This window comes from Perissodus microlepis, chromosome 7, assembly GCF_051167445.1.
Source record: "Perissodus microlepis isolate ML-2025 ecotype Zambia chromosome 7, ASM5116744v1, whole genome shotgun sequence".
Classification (NCBI taxonomy): domain Eukaryota; kingdom Metazoa; phylum Chordata; class Actinopteri; order Cichliformes; family Cichlidae; genus Perissodus; species Perissodus microlepis.
In genome coordinates, this window is record NC_140467.1 from 53,179,200 (window position 1) to 53,200,873 (window position 21,674).

General features: G+C 37.9%; 1 protein-coding gene across 3 annotated transcripts in view; it reads left to right on the forward strand.

The window, feature by feature from the left end:
• Nucleotides 1-20,839, forward strand: part of clip1b (CAP-GLY domain containing linker protein 1b) — a 47,669-nt gene extending 26,830 nt beyond the window's left edge. For 2 of the 3 annotated variants that reach the window (XM_084935928.1, XM_084935930.1), the window contains 8 exons: nt 587-693; nt 8,066-8,111; nt 8,290-8,333; nt 14,967-15,072; nt 15,165-15,330; nt 15,418-15,470; nt 15,581-15,693; nt 16,817-20,839. In XM_084935928.1, the coding sequence (XP_084792054.1) occupies nt 587-693; nt 8,066-8,111; nt 8,290-8,333; nt 14,967-15,072; nt 15,165-15,330; nt 15,418-15,470; nt 15,581-15,693; nt 16,817-17,051 (870 nt within the window). In that variant the 3' untranslated portion in view covers nt 17,052-20,839. The remainder of the gene's footprint in view (nt 1-586; nt 694-8,065; nt 8,112-8,289; nt 8,334-14,966; nt 15,073-15,164; nt 15,331-15,417; nt 15,471-15,580; nt 15,694-16,816) is intronic. The other variant, XM_084935929.1, reaches the window with a different exon arrangement.
• Nucleotides 20,840-21,674: the final 835 nt, after the last annotated feature.

Below are 21,674 nucleotides of genomic sequence, written 5' to 3' on the forward strand. Positions count from 1 at the left end.
TAAACATGTCTTTAGTAGCACAGGGATTTCTGTTGATATATGGATGAATGAGAAGTGGAGTTTTATATTGTTAACTGACTGTTACATACGCAATGTTATGAAGAAATCCAAAATTAATTATCCAAAATTAAGGTTTTTTTGTTTTTTTTCTTGCTTCATTCTCTTGGTATTGAATTCTGACTTTCCTTTTCCTGTTTAAGGTAACTTCTTTGTTTGAGCTATTTATGCATAGCATTTACACAGGTAGGCCAAACACTCATATCCCTCACTAGTGATAAAAAGCCTGAAATGAGACATTTCACACTGAAGTAATGAGGTAGAAGAACAAAACCAAACTCTTTAAAATTGCAGAGCATCACTGTTAGAACAAAAACTCCTTTGAGTAATTGCAGCTGTAATTACAGCCAAGATGAAATAAGCATAAATACTCCAGACGGGATCCAAAAATCACTGACCAGCACACAATTGCAATATTTGTTTGTTTCCTCTAGAGAAATAATAATAAGGGTTAGGTGTAATCTTGTATACCTGTAGTCCCTGTGTCTTTCTCACCCTCTTTCCTTTCTTCCATCTTGCTCCTCTTCAGCTTGAGGCTTTGAAACAGCAGAACTCCAAATATCAGGAAGAGCTCAGTCTGTCAAAAGAGCGGAGCAGCTCAGAAAACCAGCGCATTGGCGTCCTCTGCAAGGAAATGTGAGTACTCATGATAACTAATGTGTTTTTTCCTGCCTCTTGCCTCCCGTAAAGGTGACCCCCAGCCAGCCAGTTCATTAGTTTGGAGCTGCTAAATTTGTCCTGGGGGCCAAATGTTCATTAAAAATCCAGTCTGCATTTTCAAGCTCTAATTCCGCTCAGTAAGGACTGTGTGAGAATGTGGCTTGACAGTTGTTAGCTGTTACCTTAACGAGTCAAAAATACTTTTATTTTTATAGCTGAAATGTCAAATGTGCTGTTGAATTGGCAACGTGTAACTCTCTAGAGAGATGCTTCCACTTGTAAATATGCTCTAAATTGTTGTGGAAAGTACAATTAGTCAGAACATGCTGTTGTGTGATAATGGATGTGGAGGACAATGTACAATACTGTTTAGAAACACAGCAAAGAAAGCCCATTTGCGTAGTACTCCTTCTATTAAACATTCCTGAATCATGACACCTGACTGGAAATTTAGATTGAGTGTGCATTCATTATTCAGGTTTGAGATCCTTAACTGTACAATCCATGTTATGGTTTTTACATTTCTGGATGTATATGTTTGCAATGTTTTTGACGGTGTGTCTTCACATATGCTGAAAAAGTCTGAGAGCCATTTATGCAAAATTAAGGCCTTAACTATACTTAAAAATGTCACAAAATGTGATCCTGAAATATCTTGATTGAATCTGCAGTTTTGTCGACACAGTAATCTCACATGTCAACTTTTGGCTGCTTGCTCATTTACATCGGGTCTTCACAGCAGGTAGCTCCGCATGTTTGATTCGGCAGATGTTTTATGACAGCTGCCTTTTCTGATGGGATTTACATCATCTCCTGGGATTGAACTGATTGAACATGGAAATAATAATCAACCCCTTCCTCCAAAAATAGTAGAGAAGCTGTGTGTGTGATATATATGAAATAGTGAAAATGGCACTGTCATGCAGCATCATGAAGCTTAGCCACATGATCCTTATATCTTGACTTTTCTCTGCTCAAGTTCATTTAAAGCATTATCTGAATTAAAATTGGACATTTTTTTACAGCGTGTTATCTACATTATTAATTCCTTCTATGTGTTCGGTGTTCACATGTAGATGTGGAAAGTCTTTCATTTGCACTGACTCAGCAGTAAATCTTTGATTGTAAGCTGAAACATGGTGCTTTTGATTCAGGATAAAAGTATTCTCTCTTCTTATGGCATTTTTTTTCTTTTCTTTTCTTTTCTTTTTTTTGTTTCTGGTGAAGTTCCAGTCTGCCGCTGAGCTCTATTTATAGAGCTTGCGTTTCTCTCAAGCTGTCAAGTACCTCTGTGTACATGTGTAAATATGTAGTGTGTCTATGCGTGTGTTTTTGGAGCCTTTACATCATCCTGCCACACGTCCCCTTGAGTCATCAGAACCCTTAAATTGCAATGTCAGAGCTCCAGATGGATTTAACTGGCTGGATTATAGTCATCAATATGTAGCATGTAGAGGCAGCAAATGGAGATGAAAAATGTCAACAAATGACATCAGTTACAGTGTAACGGTTCCGGTCTCCTCAAGCACAATTTTGTCTTTTTTTTCTGCCTTTGCCTAAATAATTGAAAATAAAAGCTCTCTAAATGGATGATTCATGTTACAGTCTTATATTGTTGTTTTACATTTTCTTTCCCTCCACCTCCACCCCGCCTTGTCCCAACAATGTTTTCCGCCATCCTTTTTGAGGCATGTCCTTCCTCACTCTGCTCCTGTTATGTAATCCCTCCTCTCCTCCTAGGACCGCCTGGCTCCGACATGGCTATTTCTCTTGTTGTGACATCAGCATGTGCGTGTGTGTTCTGTGTGTGTGTGTGTGTGAGAGAGAGAGAGAGACAGCGAGAGAGAGGGTTTTCAGGCTTGTACGGAAACAAGGTGGCTTTGTGCTATGAAAGAACAGCTGTAAACATTGTAGCTCACATACGTGTCATGATTGTGTTATTTTGGTGCTGCTGTAATTTTATCTTTGAAGGCCAAAAATATTGTTCATTAACTTCATTTGGTTTACATATTTTTTTATGCTTTCGTTTCTTTCACTTTTTCTTTTACTGTTAAAACGGTCACACAGGGGGTGTTAAGGTAGAGAACTCAGCTGTAGGCCACCTGCGTTATGGAAGAGTGCAGAAAATTGGATTTGCAGTATAAATAAACAGTTCAGATGATGTTTATATTTGTCACAGCTGTGGGATTCATGAAAGCGAGAGATGATTGTCTGAAATCAGCATCAAAATTAGCTTTGTGAAGAAAGAATTCAGTCATAGTCTTGTTTGAAATAACACTCTTGACAGCAGACACACTACATGAGACATGTCACTTATTTTTCAGGCTGTTCTTTCTTGTAAATAGATGGCTCATTATGTGAGAATATGTATGTCTTCAGAGTGTACTTCTGTATGTCTTTACACTAAGAGAAAGAATACATTTTTTCAGGTTTTAGGCAAGTATGCAGCCGTTTTAATGATCCAGTCCAGTTGAGATCAAATTGTGCTTTATGTGGAATATGAATTAAAGTGATCATGCATTTAAATAATCATTGATTTCCTGCAGTGTGAAGGCAGCAAAAGATATTTAGATCTGTAAGCAGGGTCTGTCTGTCTTTTATCTAAAGCAGGAGTGGTAAACTCATTTTACATCATGCCCTATTTTTTACTATCTAAAAAAAGTATTGTAGAATTAGAATTTAGAAATATCATTTAGAATAGATATTCTATTGTTAACAATGACAAAAAAATAGTTTGCTGTTATTCAACTGATTACATTTGCCCACAATTTTGCCCGCGTAAGTGTACAACCCAGGTCTCACTGTGTAGCAAGTAAAATCCAAGTCATTGCACCTTGTTGGGTAGGATAGATCCCAGTGTGAGCATACCAACATACAGTGACAGTGCTAACCTGCTGATATTTAGCAGGTGAAATGTTGACATTTTCCTCATCTCATTTAATTATTTTAGCATGTTAAAATGAATAATTAGTACCTAACACAAAGCACAACTGGAACTGAGACGAGAGGTTTGTGATGTCCTCTGAACACAGAATATGCAAAAAGAACTGCACAGTGGAGCGCACTGTTGTGTTAGAGTGCAGGATGCTATAGAGGCATGGGGAATGTAATTATACTGCAGACAGCTAAATATTTCACCCAGATGGTGCTGTGATTGGGCTATTAGTCACACATAGCTTCAGAGTTTTAACTTTGACACAAATCCTAAGAATGACCCACATGGGGCTAAACTCATTTTCCTGAACGAATCATTTAGTTCCGGCATCCAAAAATATCCAGATTCATAAATTCCCTGACAACACTGTCTATGCTGCTGTCTTTTTTATATAGTCAAATAGTGTAGTGTAGGTAGGTTAGTTGTATAGCACTACAGTATATAAACTACTCCTTTAAAATAGGACTGTGCCATGAGTGAATGTAGGCAGCAGACACAGAACAACACGTGTCTTTCTAAGTGATGAGAGCTAATATGTAGATTAGCTCATCACGTTTCACTACTTTAAGATTTAGGATTGTTGTGCAAAATGTTTGACTTTTTTGGTTATTTTTTCAGAAACTACTAAACTAATAAATGTCAGAGATCGGTTTCATCACAATCATGGCTGTATGAAAATTGTCTGTATATACAGAATATAATGTACACTGACAATCTCACATTCAGTTTACACTGAAGTCAGGTCAGTGGTCAGTGGCCATTGCTCTTGGCACAGAGGGCTGTTCATTTTAGTTGTATTTTGTATGTAAGCTAAATCTACTGAGCTAAACTAAACTAAGCCTGATCTCTTTATATCAGAGAATATCTTAACATAGATTATGTACATTTTCGAAAATGACGTCACGGTGGCGGTTCATCCTTTATACTGTCAATATCTTGAACTGTGCCTCCCAAAAGAGATTTCAGAGACCGAAGAAGTCACTTGGATGAGTGACGAAACGTTTCTCTCACTGAAAATCGTACATCTAGATGAACAGAATCAACCTTTTGGGATTTACTTACCTGGATGATTGAGCATACATCAAAACATCTTAAACTGTGGTGGCCCTCTACCTCCCTATATTTGTACTGCTAACTTCATGACCATTAATATGTTAAAGCCTCACCCAGGCCCAGAGAGCTAGGTTCGTGAAAGAGCTTCTGAAAATTTTCTGTGCTGCTTTTGTGGGAGGGGCAAACAGCACTCTCTGATCGTCCCTGCTCAGACATCACAGACATAGAAATAGCTTTTCTAAAGTCTGAGAATGGTTTCCAAATATAAATCCATCGTGTTTTGAAACAATCCATTTGAAGTAATGATTAACTTTTTTTTAAGATCCACTGAGCATTTTTACAGATATCTCTTATTTAGTGACAGTTATAGACATGAACTGAAAGTTCAGAATTCTAATTCAGAAATAGGAAAATAACAATTGTCCAAATATCACAGCTGGGTAGAAAAGCTGAGTCCATGAGCAAGTTGAGTTTTCATAGTTGGCTCAGACATGTCTGAATAACAGCTGGACACTGCTGTAGAGATTTTTGTAATCAGTAAAGAATAGAAAAAGGAGTTAGTGAGGTGTTTACTAGAGGTGGGAATCACCATACATCCCACGATACGATATTATCACAATACTTAACGCATGATACAATATTATTGCAATTTTTAGAAATATTTTGCAATATTCAGATTCTGTACATAAAGGTAAACTTTATCAATATTCATTTTATCTAATATCAAAGTCTCGCACTCAGTCTTTCTCTCATTTCAGTCAGTTTTATTGTTGACAAACTGAACGGTTTGTATTACAGTCTAGTCCAACTTAACTGAATGCAACCATCTGGTACAATTATAGCTATTCTGAACTATGCAATATGAAAACTATGCAGCCCATTCAGCAACTGAAGAATTTGAAAGTAAATTAAAACAAAATATAATTTTATATTAAATAAAAAAGTTTTAAACTTAATTAAAATAAAACATGTCTTAAATTAAAATAAGTAAACTGTCATGTTTATTGCTGCCATAAAAAAAGTTAAACACATTTGGACAGTGTCAGGATTCTTGCTCAGAAAAAGGATCAACATGCTCTGAAGTCAGAGCACAAAAACCTTTTTTTGTAACAAAATATCGATTTCTGCTGTCCCTGTATCGATACATTATTAGCAAACAAAATATCACGATACTACACAGTATCGATTTTTTCCCCCACCCCTAGTGTTTACACAAACTGCACATAACTGCAGTTCCTGTAGTGGAGGCCAGTGTGTTCTTAGGGACATACTTTTTTGGTTTCTCAGCACGACCAATGAAAGACTGCACTGAAGTTTGTAGAAAAGAAGATGGCCTGAATATGATGTAATACTTAAGCTCTTTGTAGCTGTTTCTACACATTAACTCCAGCCCTGAACTTTTCTATGATTTACCACACAGAGATGTGTGCAAATGTAAATGTCAGCCACATTCAAATTAGACTAAGTTGAAAACTATTCTCTAAAAAAATGGGTTATCTTCTCAAAATTTTGGCTCACTCAGTATCTGGAAATTTCAAATAGTAATCAGCTACAACTGTCTGTGTTGTTAATTGTTAACAATCCAAACTGGTGAGTCATACAGTTGTTATGATGGAAGGTGTTGATTTTTGACTGCTAGCATATAATCAGCTTTTAGCAATTTCACATTGGCTTTATTATTTTCAGGTCAAGATCCATCAGTGGCTTTGCACTTTAATGTACTTTCACATTAGCCTCAGAATCAAGCCTGTTGCCTCTGGTTGATGCCATATGTAGCTCTCAATCACCATTTGGGTTGGCTGCTTGGTCAGTGCATCTCCTGTAGAGAGATGCGATTTAATGGGAGAACATGTACAGCTTATAAAACAAACAGCAATATGAATGTCTCCTAATAACCCCTGTGTGCTTTTCTTTACTTTAGATGTTGTGTGATCATATTATAGTCTTTAGATTAGGGAGTGTCAGCTGGCAAGGACATCTGTGTCTTTTGAGAGTTGAAGGGAACTAATGGGTGCTCAACATGAACATTTCATCATTGAAATTAGGGGTGCAACGATACACAAAATTCACGGTTCGGTTCGGTTCGATACTTTGGTGTCATGGTTCGATGTTTTTTCGATACAAAAAATGTTCATGCTTTTTTAATTTGTCATTTATTAAAATTATAAATATATATATTTAACTCAAAAGTACAGTTTTTATATTTAATGTTGCTGAAACAACAAAGTAATAAAAAAATAAATCTATCTGATCGAGAAATCACTCATCTTTGGAAAAGAGAGTTTATTACATAGAAATGGCTCTTTCCAAAATAAAAGCTATACTATACGCTTCTTCTGGGGTATACTCTCAGTAGCATATTAAACATATCAGGTCCCCATAAGGAGAATCATGTGCTAACGGCTGTCTAAATGACTCGGGTAAAGTTTGTAGCATGTGTGCTTGTTGTTTTTGTCTGCTTCCACTTGTCTTTGCACTAGGATGATGTCGGCGTAAATGTGCAGTCATATTCATTTTGTTCCCACTAGTGCTGTCAGCGTTAATCTGAAATGACATTAACGCCACAACACGGCAAATCTCTGTTAACGAGCTACCGCGAATCGCCCCGTGCGTGGGGCTCGACGGCGTCAACACGTTAACGAGCAAACTGCGCTAACGCAGTAGTTCCCACGCATGTAATTGAGCATTGCGTGGCACATCCGACATACTGTTTTACTTTTGTCCATGACGCGCTTACCTTCAGAGTCATACTTCACATGAAGACCAAAATAGTTCCAAAGGCCAGATGTGAATGAGGGTGGGGGAGGTTCAATTTGCCATGTTGCAACGAGCTTAGCTTCTGCCTTGCTAGCTTGCGCTGCGCTCAGTGGATCTGCGCTCGACAGTGCAGCCTAGGCGAAGTAGTCGAACGCAGATGCACTGAGCTCTCAACACAGACAGCATCGTCAGAAGAAAAGTTGATAAAATAAATTAAAAATTTTGTATTGTTCAATTCATATGCGTACCGAACCGAAAGCACTGTATCGAACGGTTCAATATCGATACGAGTATCGTTGCACCCCTAATTGAAATGTATTCATCATTTCATCATTTACAAAAATAGCCTCTAATATATTTGTTGTGTATATCAGTAATGATTCTTGTAGCAGTACAAAGTCATTAAGCATTAGAATATTTAGCCAGATGTGTATTGGATATGCTTACTTGGGTTTGTATAGGTGAGATGTTAACAGATGCGAATATCTGGGAATCACCAGATTTAAGCATATAGCAGTGTTGGTGACACAGACATCACTGGGACCCGACTACACTGCCTTTAGTGCAGCCCTCAAATGTGTGAATTGTCTTTTCTTTCCCTAGTGAGGAGCTGAAGCTGGCATCCCACAAGTCTCAGCATCCTGATGAGGTATTGACCTTTTTAACTTTCTTATTATGTAAATGCTTTTCCTTTATCCTGTTAGAGATCAGGGTTTTGGCCTAATGAGGTTTTATCTCCTGCTGTGACTAAATTGTTGAAGCTAAGACGGGTTTAGATTCTATTTAAATACTTCTATATTTTGTCTGTGTGTGTGTTTACGCCTCAGCACAACGAGGATCGCAGCAGTCAGCAGCCAGACATGAAGACCAGGTTAGATACTATGAAATATGTGCTTCAAATTTTGAATGTTGATTTTCTGACTTTTTAATATATTTTCCTGTTTAGTTTTTAAACATTGAACATAGAATGTTATAGTGTTCGTCACTGTATCTCTCAGTAATTCCTCTGCTGATGCATCTAAAACTGATGTAACAACCTATAAAAGACTACAGCCAACATCAATAATGATGTCATGTCTTTCATTTTTTAGCAAATAACCATTTAACTCATTTTTAAAAAGTGAAAAATTAGTTGTTTCCCAAAGATGAGGGGCAGCACCAAATTCCTCTATAACATAAATAATCATTAATTGATATGAATATGTATGAAAGTATGACTCATGCAACCCTACTTTAGTAGAGTTCAAGAATACAATGAACTCAATGTGAAAATGAACACACTTGGTCCCCTTTAACTCTTCAACTATAAACTAGCACAACACAGTAGCTATAACAACAAGCAGCTAAACAAAGATACACACAAAGCCATCAAAACAACACTAAACAGCTTCTGAAGTCATTATCAGGAATGACCAGAAATAAAACCACAGTATTATAACGTTTTCGTTCCTTAAGTGCTGGTTGATTATTCAAATATTGACATTAGGAGATTGATTCCTTTGGAGATTTGGAGGGTAGCTTTAATGTGACGTGGTTCCTCTAATGGGACTCCCTTCTGTACTTACACACATACCTCTGTTGACTGCTGGACTGTTTTTTCTTATCGGAGATGAGCCAGCGTTACATCTGTATTGTAGTCCTGGTAACAGAGCTGATGAAGAGCTAAAGTGTGAAACTTGGTGTGAAAGTCTGTAGATAAAAATCAAAATCTCTCTGGTTGTAATTTGCTGGTTTGTTGCTGAAGGTTTAATTAAAGACTGGGAAAAAAGAAGTATAATAAGAGATTGTAACCAAGTAACTTGCTGACTAACTGATTGTTGGCTCCAGCTTCATACTCGGTCAACAGCTATGAGTGCAGGATTGATCTCTGATCATCAGGATATAAGAGGCTGTGTGACCAATGTCATTTTTGCACATCTGGATGTTTTCTTCAGAAAACAACTAGCTTTAAGAAGTTTTTATCAGAGTCAACTGGTAATTTTATACTTGCAGTTTTTATGTCCTGTTCACCACTTAAAATTGAGATTATTAGAGATTAGTTTTAAAAAGTGCAAATAACTCCCCACATAACTGAGAGGAGAGGTTTTAAGATTACTCCTGAGGAGACAGACTTGCATCTAGAAAGACTTGATTGCTATCTATTTGAGAGACTCACTATGAACAAAGTCCTCCTCTAGTCATTATCTTTCATATTAATGTTCTGGTCAAACGACCAGGGGCAGCATAATGCTGGGATCCTTGGCACTGTGCCTCACAGCAAAAATGCCCTGGGTTTGAAATAACCACCCAGTTTGGCTGTCCAGTGGCATATGCACGATCTACATGTGACTGCATGGGTTCTCTCCAGGTGCTCAGTACAAAAACATGCACATGAACTCGTCGTAAACGGCCCTAGGTGTGAAAGGTTGTCTATGTATCTGCATTAGTCCAGTGAGGAACCTGGTGATCTGTCCAGGGTGTAACATCCCTTTGGTCCCATGAAAACTAGGATAGGCTCCAACCAACCCTGAAGTGGATAAACCGTTAAGAAAATGGAAGGATTGTACAGCATAGAGTATAAAAAATAAATAAATGGACAAAGATATGACTATTACAAAAGCAGAAGAGCAACCTCTGAATCTTTCAAATCATAAGACATAAGAGCACTCTTTGTTTAAATAAAAAAAGAAACTCAACTGAATATCTTTGGATATTAGACTTATAGTCAGGTAAACCAAGCAATATGAATATGTCACTTTGGGATTTAGTTCCAGGCCACGTTGCATTAGTACTGTGTTTTTTCTTTTAGTATTCCCAGATTTGCTCTTAGTTGGATACCATTTGATTTTTTTAAAATGTAATTTTAGTTCCTTCATCTATTTACTGTGACGCTGTTTGGTCTTATTTTAAGCCTTGTCTAAGTCTTGAAACAAAAGAAGCTGTGAATATCACTTCTGTGGCCCTGTGCCAGTCATAAACAGAAACACTGTGTTTTTAGTGATCAGGATATTAAAACATCCCACCACTTATGGAGACCAGTGACTTAAGTTCCGAGTGAAAGGCACAGTCTAACATCAAAGACAAATATGTGGTGTAAGATCAGAGTGAGGATCAGAGTGAAGTGAAGTCAAAAAGATGTAAGATGTAAAGATGAACTGGCAGCTCTGCAGTTTTGGCTTGAGGGGAATGGCAAGGTTGCATACAATTAGAGCAGAAATAATGGATGTGGCGGGAGAGAGTGTTTTCAAGTAAACATTAAGAGACATGAGAGATGATTCAGTGAAACAAACTGCTCTCCTTCTCTTTGGTTTGTCAAGACTGCTGGAATGGATATGTTGCCGGAGTGTCAGCTGGTTGCCACTATTCTGTTGTAAGTGTTTTTTGGCAATCGGCGATAAAATCTGCTAAAATACAGCTAAGATGGTTATTCAGGTGCTACATCTTTAAGACTCTGAAAGCCCCAGTTTACATGGGAAATATTAAAGTTCATGACAGCACGATTACTGCACTTGTTCGGAGGGGTTGCCAGAAGAAAGCTTCTCTCTATAAAGAGAGCTTTGCAAAGTTGCATATGAACAAACTGCAAAACTTCTGGAACAATGTCCTTTGGACAAATGTGAGCATAGTCAAGTCAAGTCAAGTCATTTTTATCTATATATCACATTTTTCAAACAACAGAAGTTGAACCAGTGCTTTACTGAAACACTTATTTGCCATGTGTCCAAGTACTAAGTTCTAAAACTGGTAAAAACAATTACAAAACACAGACCTCACAGGGCAACATGACAAGGATAATAACTCATTTCCAACAATGGTAAAACAATGATTCAGGATTCAGAAGACTTTATTTATCCCCAAGGGGCAATTAAGAGACTGACCTTGCCGACCGTACATACAATACACAAACATCCCATTGGGGAGACAGGTCAGGCTAGGTAGCTGGCCGGTCAGCCGCACGAGCAGCAACCTGGAACCAAACAACAATGGAAAATGCACAACATGAGGAAAGATGAGGAGAAAAAAAGAACTCCCCCCAGACTGAGCTCCAACAGGGAGATCGGTTTGAGAACAGAAAAAAACACCTCAGCACATGAATCATCACATCTCACAACATGGAAGACATAAGCTTTGAAGGCGTAAGGAGGGGGTGGGGGGGTGAGTGTAGGTCTGTGTCAGTGTACATGCGTATATGTGCATCGGTGTGTTTGTGTTCCGTGTTCAACCGAGAGAAAGTGTCCCTTCACCTGGTTAAGCAAAAGTCAACAATCTTCGGTCGACGCGGGTGACCTTGAATGAGGAGGGAGAGAGTCATAACAAACAGTCTTATTATCTAGGGAGAATTGTTATGAGCATCCAGCTGGCGCCAGGGGGGCCACATGAGATGAAGATGGTAGTTGTTTTGGTTAGTGCGAACAAACTGCTTCCAATTTTACAGTTGGTCTAATGTCCGTCACTGGCCACCAGGTCTCTCAATTCCCGTTGTTCTTCTTCAAGATGTTATCTATATAGCAGAGCCATGAGCTTCTCCAAGATGTTATCCATATTGCGTTTTAAAAAAAAAACACAGTCTGAGTACTCACAGCCCTGCCCATCGTCTATCATGTCGGCAACCCTTGTGGTATTTTGAACAGCTGTAGCCGCTTCTTATTCTTCGATAAGCCAGGTCCAAGCCAGCTCCAATCAGCTAGAACTCTGTTACCGTAGTTCCAAATTGGTAGATGTCATTCAAAGTCCTCCATCGAGAGTGTCGCCAGACACACGACGCAACCGACCATCAAGTATCTGGCAGCAAACGTCTCTGCAGGACAATCGGGCTCTCCCAAGCCCAGGAGGGTGTCAATTCCTTTAAGGGACCAGTTGATCAAATCCATAATTCTTCTTTATGTTTTTAGAGAACAAGTCTGGGAGACTCTGTTAGGGTTAGAGAATAAGCAAGACTATACGAAAGACATGAGAAGCCAAGCAGGAAAGATAAGGGAGAAGGTGAAAGTGCGACCGCCTCCGTCAAGCGACTGAGATGTGTCAGTAAAAGCATGAATATAAAAAAAACATTTATTCCAAATAGTCAAGAACAACATTTAATGGTAGCTCTAAATAATTTTGATTGGACTAGCATACTATCCTGTGATGACACTAATAAATATTCTGCTATAAAGGGGTCTTGTCACAGTTTCAGAAAGAGAGCCATTTAAAGAAATGAGTTTATTCCTTGCCTCGGATTAATACTGAGTGTAAACAGCTTATGAGACTCAGAGACCAGTTACTTAAAAAATCGTTACAATCTGGATTAAATACCGATCGATTAAATTTTATATCTGCAAGGATTAAAGTCACACAAACTTTGAGAATGGCAAAAGCAAATTTTTTCATGACTAATTAATAGTGCCAAAGGAAATTGTAAGCTAATTTGGGAAAATATTAACAAACTCCTTGGTAACAGTAAGCATAATGCTGATAAAGACCTTGAACTTAAATTTGCCAATGAACTGGTATCAGAGCCTCTCAGCCTCGCTACTAAATTAAATGATTTTTTTCCTTTCCATTTCCAAGTACCATTAATGAAATTGCACAATTATTTTCTAATTCTTGTGACCTTCAACAAAATATTGGGAATACCGACACCAAAGAGGATGTTTCTTCTCAAGATTCAAAGTTCAATATTCAGAAAATGAAGTAGAAAATATAATCTCTAAATTAAGAAGTTCTAAAGCAAGGGATGAGTTTGGATTTGATACCAATTCCTTGAAGCATTATAAATCTTGTCTTTTAGTGCCTGTGACTCATCTTATTAATTTATCAATCACGCAGGCAGTTGTTCCTCTGAGTTAGAAGGTGGCAAAAGTTACACCAATTTAGAAATCGGGTGATAAATCAGACCCTGCTAATTATCGACCTATTAGCATACTCCCTATCTTTTCAAAGATAGCAGAAAAGTGGGTTGCTAATTCTATCATCGAACATCTTAATGACTCCAATTAGTTGTGCAACGGATCAAATATCTCACGGTTCGGATCGGATTACGGTTTTAAGTCACGGATCGGATCAATTTTCGGATCAGCAAAAATAGAAAAAAAAGACAAAAATTTGACTCGCCATTTACTTATTTAAGTATTTTTTGCCTATTAAAAAACATTCAACTCAAGACTCATTCCACACACTTATATAAAAATAAATTAGGGTGCAATATGGACATTATGGACAGTGCTGGGCATCCTCTGCATCCTCTGCACACGGCCATAAACAGCCAGATGAGTCTGTTCAGTGAGAGGTTGCTTCTCCCAAAGTCAAGGACGAGCAGACTTAAAAACTCCTTTGTCCCACACGCCATCAAACTGTTTAACTCCTCGCTGGAGGGGAGAGGGAGGGGAAACGGGGACAAAGGAGGGGGGAACAAGTAAGCTGTAGTGCCTTTTCCCTGTGCAATAGTTTTTGTTAATATCCAACGGTGTAATAGACTCACAATACTTGAAATGTGCCGTTCCCTTGTATTCTTATTCCTATTTATTCTATTTATCCCTTTTGTATTCTCTGTATTTATATATGTGTATATGTGGTATATTTCTGCTCACATTCTGCAACTTCTGTCGGTGCTGTGCTACTGGAAACTGAATTTCCCAGAGGAACCCATGGGATTAATAAAGTTTCATCTAATCTAATCTATAGGGCAGTACAGGGCTTTGTATCTACCACTCCGCTGTGATATAATGAGCGGTCACCGCCACGTGGCTTTCCGTTGCCCTGGAGGTCCACCCATTTGTAGTTAGGGCAACAGAAGATGCCTGGGATAGTTCAGCCGCAACTTTAAACTTTTCCTGCTCATACATGCTTGGAACAATCTTGTCACTGAAGTGGACGCGCAACGGGATATCATAGCGTGGCTCAAGCACGTTCATCATAGTTTAAACCCCTTGTTTTGCACAACGGAATACGGCCTCCCGTCTGCAGCTAAACACCCCAATAGTTTTTGTAATAGCTGTAGCCCAGTTGGATTGGGCAGCAAAGGGCTGCTTAAATCCCGCAAACTCCTCTGCTCCTTCACTTGGACCGCTAGCGGTGGCCATAACTACCGCTTGACAGACTGACCACCATACACATATTTTCTTTTCTTCTTTTTCGAATCTTCGGATCACCTGCGTGCCGAACCGTGGAGTGGGATTGGTTCGGATTACGGATCAACCGTGATCCGTTGCACTACTAACTCCAATCCGTGTTTATACCCTATGCAATTCGGATTTCGCACTCTTCATTCAACTGAAACGGCTGTTTTTGTTGAGAGAGTGAAATCATACTTAGACAAGAGCAGTTATGTTACAGCTGTTTTTCTTGATTTCAAGCGTGCATATGACACTGTGAATCATCTTAAGCTCTTGTCTAGACTCTCAACATTTAACATTAATAATCACACCGTTAAATGGATACAGTCTTATCTATCAGATAGAAAACAATGCGTGCAAGTAAAGAATAGCAAGAAACTGGAAATAAAAAGTCCTCTCACTGTTTACTCCTTGTACACATTTTTCTGCAGAGAAATTGTCACAAATGTGGAATCAGAGGGGGACACAAACTTCCAGAAATCCACTGGAGCCTTAATCTCAGACAAAGACCGGGAATTAGAAACTCTGAGGAATGAGGTATTCACGCTCAACTTACAGTATCTTGGACACGCTACATTTGTCCTGTGTAATGCCAAATATGTAAGGTATTTGTCTGTCTCTATCGGCAGATCGCGGTGCTGCGAGGAGAAAACGCCATGGCCAAGACCCTGCAGTCAGCCGTGGAAACGCTAGAGAGAGACAAAGCTCAGCTGCAGAGCCGCGTTCACAGTCTAGAGCAAAGGCTTATGGGAGCACAAGCCTTGGAGGAAGGAGACAAGGATCTCCCACCCTCTGGTGAGAAAATACCTCAGTCTTGTATCTGACGAGATACAAAAAAATAGTTTGTTGACTCTTTTTCTTGTCTTTGACATACTTTTGCAGGTGATGCAGCTCTGGAGCAGCTGAGGGAAGAGAAGGAGTTTGCAGAGGGACAGGTAAGACTTGCCGCTAACGGAACTGATCTCATTCTCGGTTTCCAGTTAATGTTTGCACACATGACCCCCAGCGTCCTTTAAGAGGAGATATGTGTGATTTTCTCCATCAGATCAACTTCCTGAATAGTGTGATTGTGGACCTGCAGCGGAAGAACGAGGAGCTGAAGATCAAATTGAAGAAGCTTGCTTTGTCTGAGTTCAATGGTAACGACGGGACTGATGGGTAAGAAATATACTGTTAAAAAAATGTAACTAATGAGCACAAACAAATCATCTAGAATTGATCAGCTAGACTAATTAACTAGTTTTTCAATCAAAAGTGCCAATCAATCTCTCTTGCTTGTGTAGTCAGTTTTCTGCTGTTCTCGCTTATTATAATTGAGCAAAGCTTTTAGTTCAGACAGACAACTGACATTTGAAATGATTCATTAGTGCAGCATAAAAAAGTTAGAATTTGGGCATCTAAGCTCATCACTCCTTGCAGATGTTTTATGTAAGAAGACTGGAGAGTGTTTTAAAAAAAATCCCCTGGAGATGGGAATTTTTCTTCTAAACCACTAAATATGAAGGTGTGTTTGGCATAAGAGGTGAGAAGAATGAATGTAGTTTGTGTTGGCTCCCTAAATCAGCTTGCAGGCTTCACTCCATTCATGGCAGACCACAGAGTTAAATGCACAATCAGATATCTCTGTGTAAGTGTTGTTTCTGCATCATAACCAGGGGTGCACATAAGTGGTCCGCAGATGCGCATTCGCTGTCAAAATAAAAGACGCGCACCAGATAAGAAGTTGCAACGCGCGTTTGCATACATATAAAAGGCACTGTTTTTGTCCGCTAGAGTGGGATTTTCACGGCATATTCTGCACACATCTGTGCGTTCATCATTTGTTTGAAGCCAGCTCACCTCCTGCAACCACTTTTCCGAGAATACGTGCTTCTTTTGCAGTTCGGACTCCTTCTGACATTTCTTTGGAGGTGGAGGAACACCAGAGTAATTGCTTAAAGGAGCTTGCTTCTTTGACATCTTTAAGAGTTCTAAACAAATGTCTGTCCTCCTCCAGAAAATCTTATGTACGCAAACGCGTGTTGCAACTTCTTATCTGGTGCGGGTCTTTTATTTTGACAGCGAATGTGCACCTGCGGACCACTTATGTGCACCCCTGGTCATAACAATTAAAACCGCTCCTGGACCACCAGCGCACTTGACTCATCACATTGTTGTCTAACACTTTCAAGGAAAAAGACTAGGAAAACACTAGTGTAGTATACAATGATTTACATACAACATATTCAGATAAAAACCCATGGCCACAGCTTGTGTGTTTTTGCTTTTCTCTATAACGTAGGTTTGATGAAGGCATATCAAAGCGAGAGAAGAAGGCAACCCCGCGTCTCTTCTGTGACATCTGTGACTGCTTTGACCTCCACGACACAGAGGACTGCCCCACTCAGGCTCAGAGCCCCGACTCTGTACCTCACACCACCTACCATGGCAACCCTGCCGTTGAAAGGCCCTACTGTGATATCTGCGAGGCCTTCGGACATGCCACAGAGTCCTGCAATGATGATCAGACCTTCTAGAGGCTCCAGGTGTTTTATTCTCCTTCCCCTTCCTTTTGCTTTCTCGCCATAAAAAGTTCAGTTACCACCGTTTCCTCTCCTGCTCTTTTTTCCCACAGTCCAACCCAACATGTCTGAATATAGCCGCTGCAAATTTTTCCATAATGTATTTTTATACCGTATTTATGCATATCAGAAGTAGCCACTGTCCTGGTCTGAATCCTTTACTCTGCAGCTCCATTCTGTGTCATGAAGAATGCTCGTCCAAATACTGTATGCTGCTTTGGTGCAATATTGATGTTAATAACAAAAGGAATCCGTCCTCTGCACTTGTCATTTTTAATGTTTGTTTTGCATTTCAGTTTCTCTAAAATAACTTAGGCTGAATTTGTTGATGGTCAGCAAAGGGAAGCACAGTTGAATGAAGGGAAGATGAAGCACCTCTCCACTCTGTTTCACATAGCTCAGTGTGACGCTAGAAACCAATCACACTGATGCTGCCATAACTTTTTTTTATGTTTTAAAGCAATATTTTGTAAAGCCCTTTTAATAAAAAAGGGAAAAATATTTTTGGGAAAAAGTAATTATAATAATAAAACTGAAAAAGTTGTAATGTTTTGGTGGACATATAGTTAAAACAAGAAAAAAAAATCCATGCACATCCTCACCACTATATGGGGCAGGTGCTGAAGAAATGCATAAATACAAAAAACGAATTAACAGCTGGCGTACTGCAGAACGCCAGCTTTATTTATTTATTGCATATTAATAGTGTGTAGCATACATGCTCTTCATCACACAGTGAAACAGTTCAGTGCCATCTTAAATCACCTGTGATTATACTGCCATCAGGTTACTTTGCCATCAGCAAGTATAAGCAAACTTTTAACGGGGCTCTCTTCATAATTAGATGCAATAAATATAATTAATATTAAATGGCCCAAAGCTCAAAGCACAACAACACATGAATCCTTGAAGAATACACAGAGATTTCAAAATGATCTAACATGGTAATGCAAGGAATTGTGAAAAAGTAAGAATGTCCATTTCTGAACCGTGTATGAGGTGGATTCATTTTTTTTTTCAATATTAAATCTTTGCCGTTAAGTTGTATATCAGTGAAATCCACATTCCTGCTTTGACAAGGAAAAGCAGATTTCTTTTTTCTTAAATAATTTATTTTCATAATATTGCGTGTATTTTCAAAATGTTACGGCACGTTGTTTTCTTAGACTGTTGCATTTACTTTAGCAAATTAATATTATATTATAATAGTAAGATATTTTTTCTTAACTTTATTCTCATATTCTCACACGACCCCTTATTCTCAAAACATGATCCCTTTATCATAAAATATTATGATAAAAGTGATCATAAAATAATATTATTTCTTGTAATATTTCATATTTTTTCTTAAATTTGTCACAGATTTCCAATTAAAATAGTTCAGTTTAATATTTAAAATAATTTTGACTTAATTTGTTTAAACAAATTTAGCAACCTAAGTTCTAGTAATAACCTAAATGCTGAAAATGTAAATATTTTCTGATATGGATATAGTTCAATCTTGACCTTGGAAATGGTACTTTCCAAAAAATAATAATTTCAGCACCTTTTTTTCAAAGCATGGGTTTACCTTCACATGTACTTTTTTCAGTATAAAGTTTCATTGCTTAACTAAATAACACAATTCTGTCTGTTTAGTAACTGCTGAGCTTTTCATTATAATCTCACATTGTTCTTATTTCTAAGAGATTTTTAAGGACCATTTCCTGAGATGCCTAAAAGTTTACAATTTAAAAGTTGCCTGCAATATTTTGACGAATGGGGAACTTAATCAAAAGCTACTAAACAGATCTCATGGTTAGGTTTCAACAGCTTTTTCCAACATAAGGAATAAACACATTTTCCTGTTTAGTCTCCCACAGGTTGATATGTTTCAAACGATGCAGTAGAAAGTTACTGAAGGTTAATAATGAAGTTGCATTTTGTTATTTATTGTATGATCTTTTATTAGCCAGTGACACCCTTAAGGGAAAATAAGCTAGCACTGATTGAAGGTGTATAGTCAGTGCTAGTACTACTGTAGTATAGGTGGGCTTTTGAAATGCATCTGCCTAATGTTACAGGAAACTGCCCAAATGAAACTCCAGAAGCCTCTACTAACTTTGATAGCTTTGCACTATACACTTTAAAGATTCAGTAAATGTACGTTTTCTTCTCAAAGTATTTAAAAGCTATTTTTTCAAGGAGGACGGTGCCGATCAATGAGCACTAACTTTCATGCCGACCTCTTTAAAGGTACTTTTTGCAATCTCCCTCTCCGGTATTTAAGGAAAACTTGCAGCGCCAAGGTGCAGCGTTTGATCAGCAGGTGTGTTGAAAATAAGAATGTGCTCGTAGTTATTTGCTTGGTTAAATGTAGGTTACACTGGGTACCCCTACAAATAGCATTTTTAAGCAGGGGACCAGGGGTTTGAGTCTACTTTCCTGTCTATTCTCTATACTGTACTAATAGGCTGAAAATGCCCAAAATAGAGTTGTACGTTACACTGACTTGCTACACCACCTTGTTGTGGAAATTGGTATTACACATAGTGTAGTCCAGCCCTGCTTAAACTTTAGTTCTCTCTTTTTCTCTATTTCGTGAAGAATGATTTCAAAAAAGGAATTTGCAACAAGTACCTTTAAAGCAAAAGTCTGACATTTTAGTAATTCTGCTTTTTCGCTTTGAGAGTTTAATGACACTGACTACTAAAGTTTATTCCAGTTGTATTGTGACTGTTAAAAGTCACAATACAACTGGACTTTACTTTGTCAAATGAACATACATCATTATTTAAAGTTACCTTATGAAAGCCACCTTATTATACACTAAAAACATTTACTGTGAACATAGTTACCACAGAGCTTGTGTAACTCCTGTATAACCTAGTTTCTTACAAAATAATGATAACCTCAAAATACATCATTAAAGCACACGTTGGCACATATATAGAAATTAAAGGTAATCCTAACATCTGGTGGATTCTGTAATTATAAGCACAATAAACAAAGAAACAGCAGTGATATGGTAGGTACTGAATGGATTTCAATGGATTTCTAAAGTGCAGTCATCTTAAAGCTACACCAGGTTAGCTTAGCACATATTGAAGAAATATTGGGAAGCATTATAAATAATGTGTTGAAAATAAAACAAATTGCCTTTTTTTTTTTTTACATTTTTGTACTCTTTAAAGCAACATGATCATATAACTGTTTGTGAGCTTTAGAGGTGCTACTACAAGAATGTTAGCTGGCAGGAAGCGACTAAGTGAATTACCTAAATTGCCAAACTATTTCTTTAAATTAACCCTGTATAGCAGTTTTTATTTGATATATCTTATACTAAAGCACAATTTTGGATCATATTGAATCTTCCAGTGTAACAGTGTATAATACATGACTAACCACTGACCCTAGTTTTTGTAAATACTAATCAGAAGTTTCCTTCTGCTAAATGTGTACACAGTGCCATGGAACAAAAAGATAGCTTTTATGTGTACATCTTATTTTTTTGCCCTGTTGACAAGGCTGACATTCTATAAGGAGGTTTTCACTCAAGGGGAAAATTATTTGTATAGACTTTAAAACATTGTTATAAGTGATGAGTCTAATTATTAGTGTAATGTTTTATATGTAACAATTTCAGGCACCATCTATAAATGGTTTCAAACCGTTTTACAGATGTTAATGTGGTGGAAAATGTCACTGTTTTCTATGTGCTGTATACTCCTGAACAGAACAATACAAATGCTAAGAAAAGAAAAGCTGCTCTCTTGTCCTTTTTTTCCTCTTTACCGGTCAGCCACTGCTCGTCCCAGATGCAATTTTTTCACATTTCAATAGTTGTCTGACAAGAAAAATAAGGAAAGTATATACATACAAACATCTCCATTGTGAAATTGATATACTTATTTTCCTGTTGTTTTGGTTACATTAATAGAAATAAAAATCAACTAGGGCTTCAGTACCTCAGATATTGTGGGAGTGCATGAAAAAAGGAGAAATTTGGAACTTGGCAGTGTAATTCACACATGAAAAAGACGTGGCAATCATGTAAAGTAAAACAGCTAAAACCACTCTAAAACGTGCATGTAACTTTTGGGTAAAAGAAATTCAGGCAGTGCGTACGTGCGTTAAACCTACATTCTATCTGAAGACCTCCAGATGGTGGTAGTTGTGGTTGCATAAATGTTTTGCTAACGGCTGAAGTTTGGTTTTTCTCTTTCTTGTTTGATAACCCAGTTTTGCTTTCTTGATTATAGATATGACTCAGTCTTCATTAGCAGTCAATTTGATAAAATTAATTAGCTGTACTGTAAGAGTTGAGAACTGTTCTGTAAGAACTGAGTGGACTAAAGCATTTGTCAAAGTGGCATCTAAGCCTCCACTATTTTTTTTTTTAATTATTCAGGTAATTTAATGATTACATTAAGTAGAAGTAAAAATTGTGAATGGAAAACTGTTCATTTGAGGCTTCCAAGGGCCGCTCCTGGTATTGGGGCCTTGGGCAGTCAGTCCTACTATTAATATTTTCATGTCTTTGTTCCACTGTAACAAAGGTATGGAAAAAAAAAGTGTGTCTGAATATGTAGCTTTCAC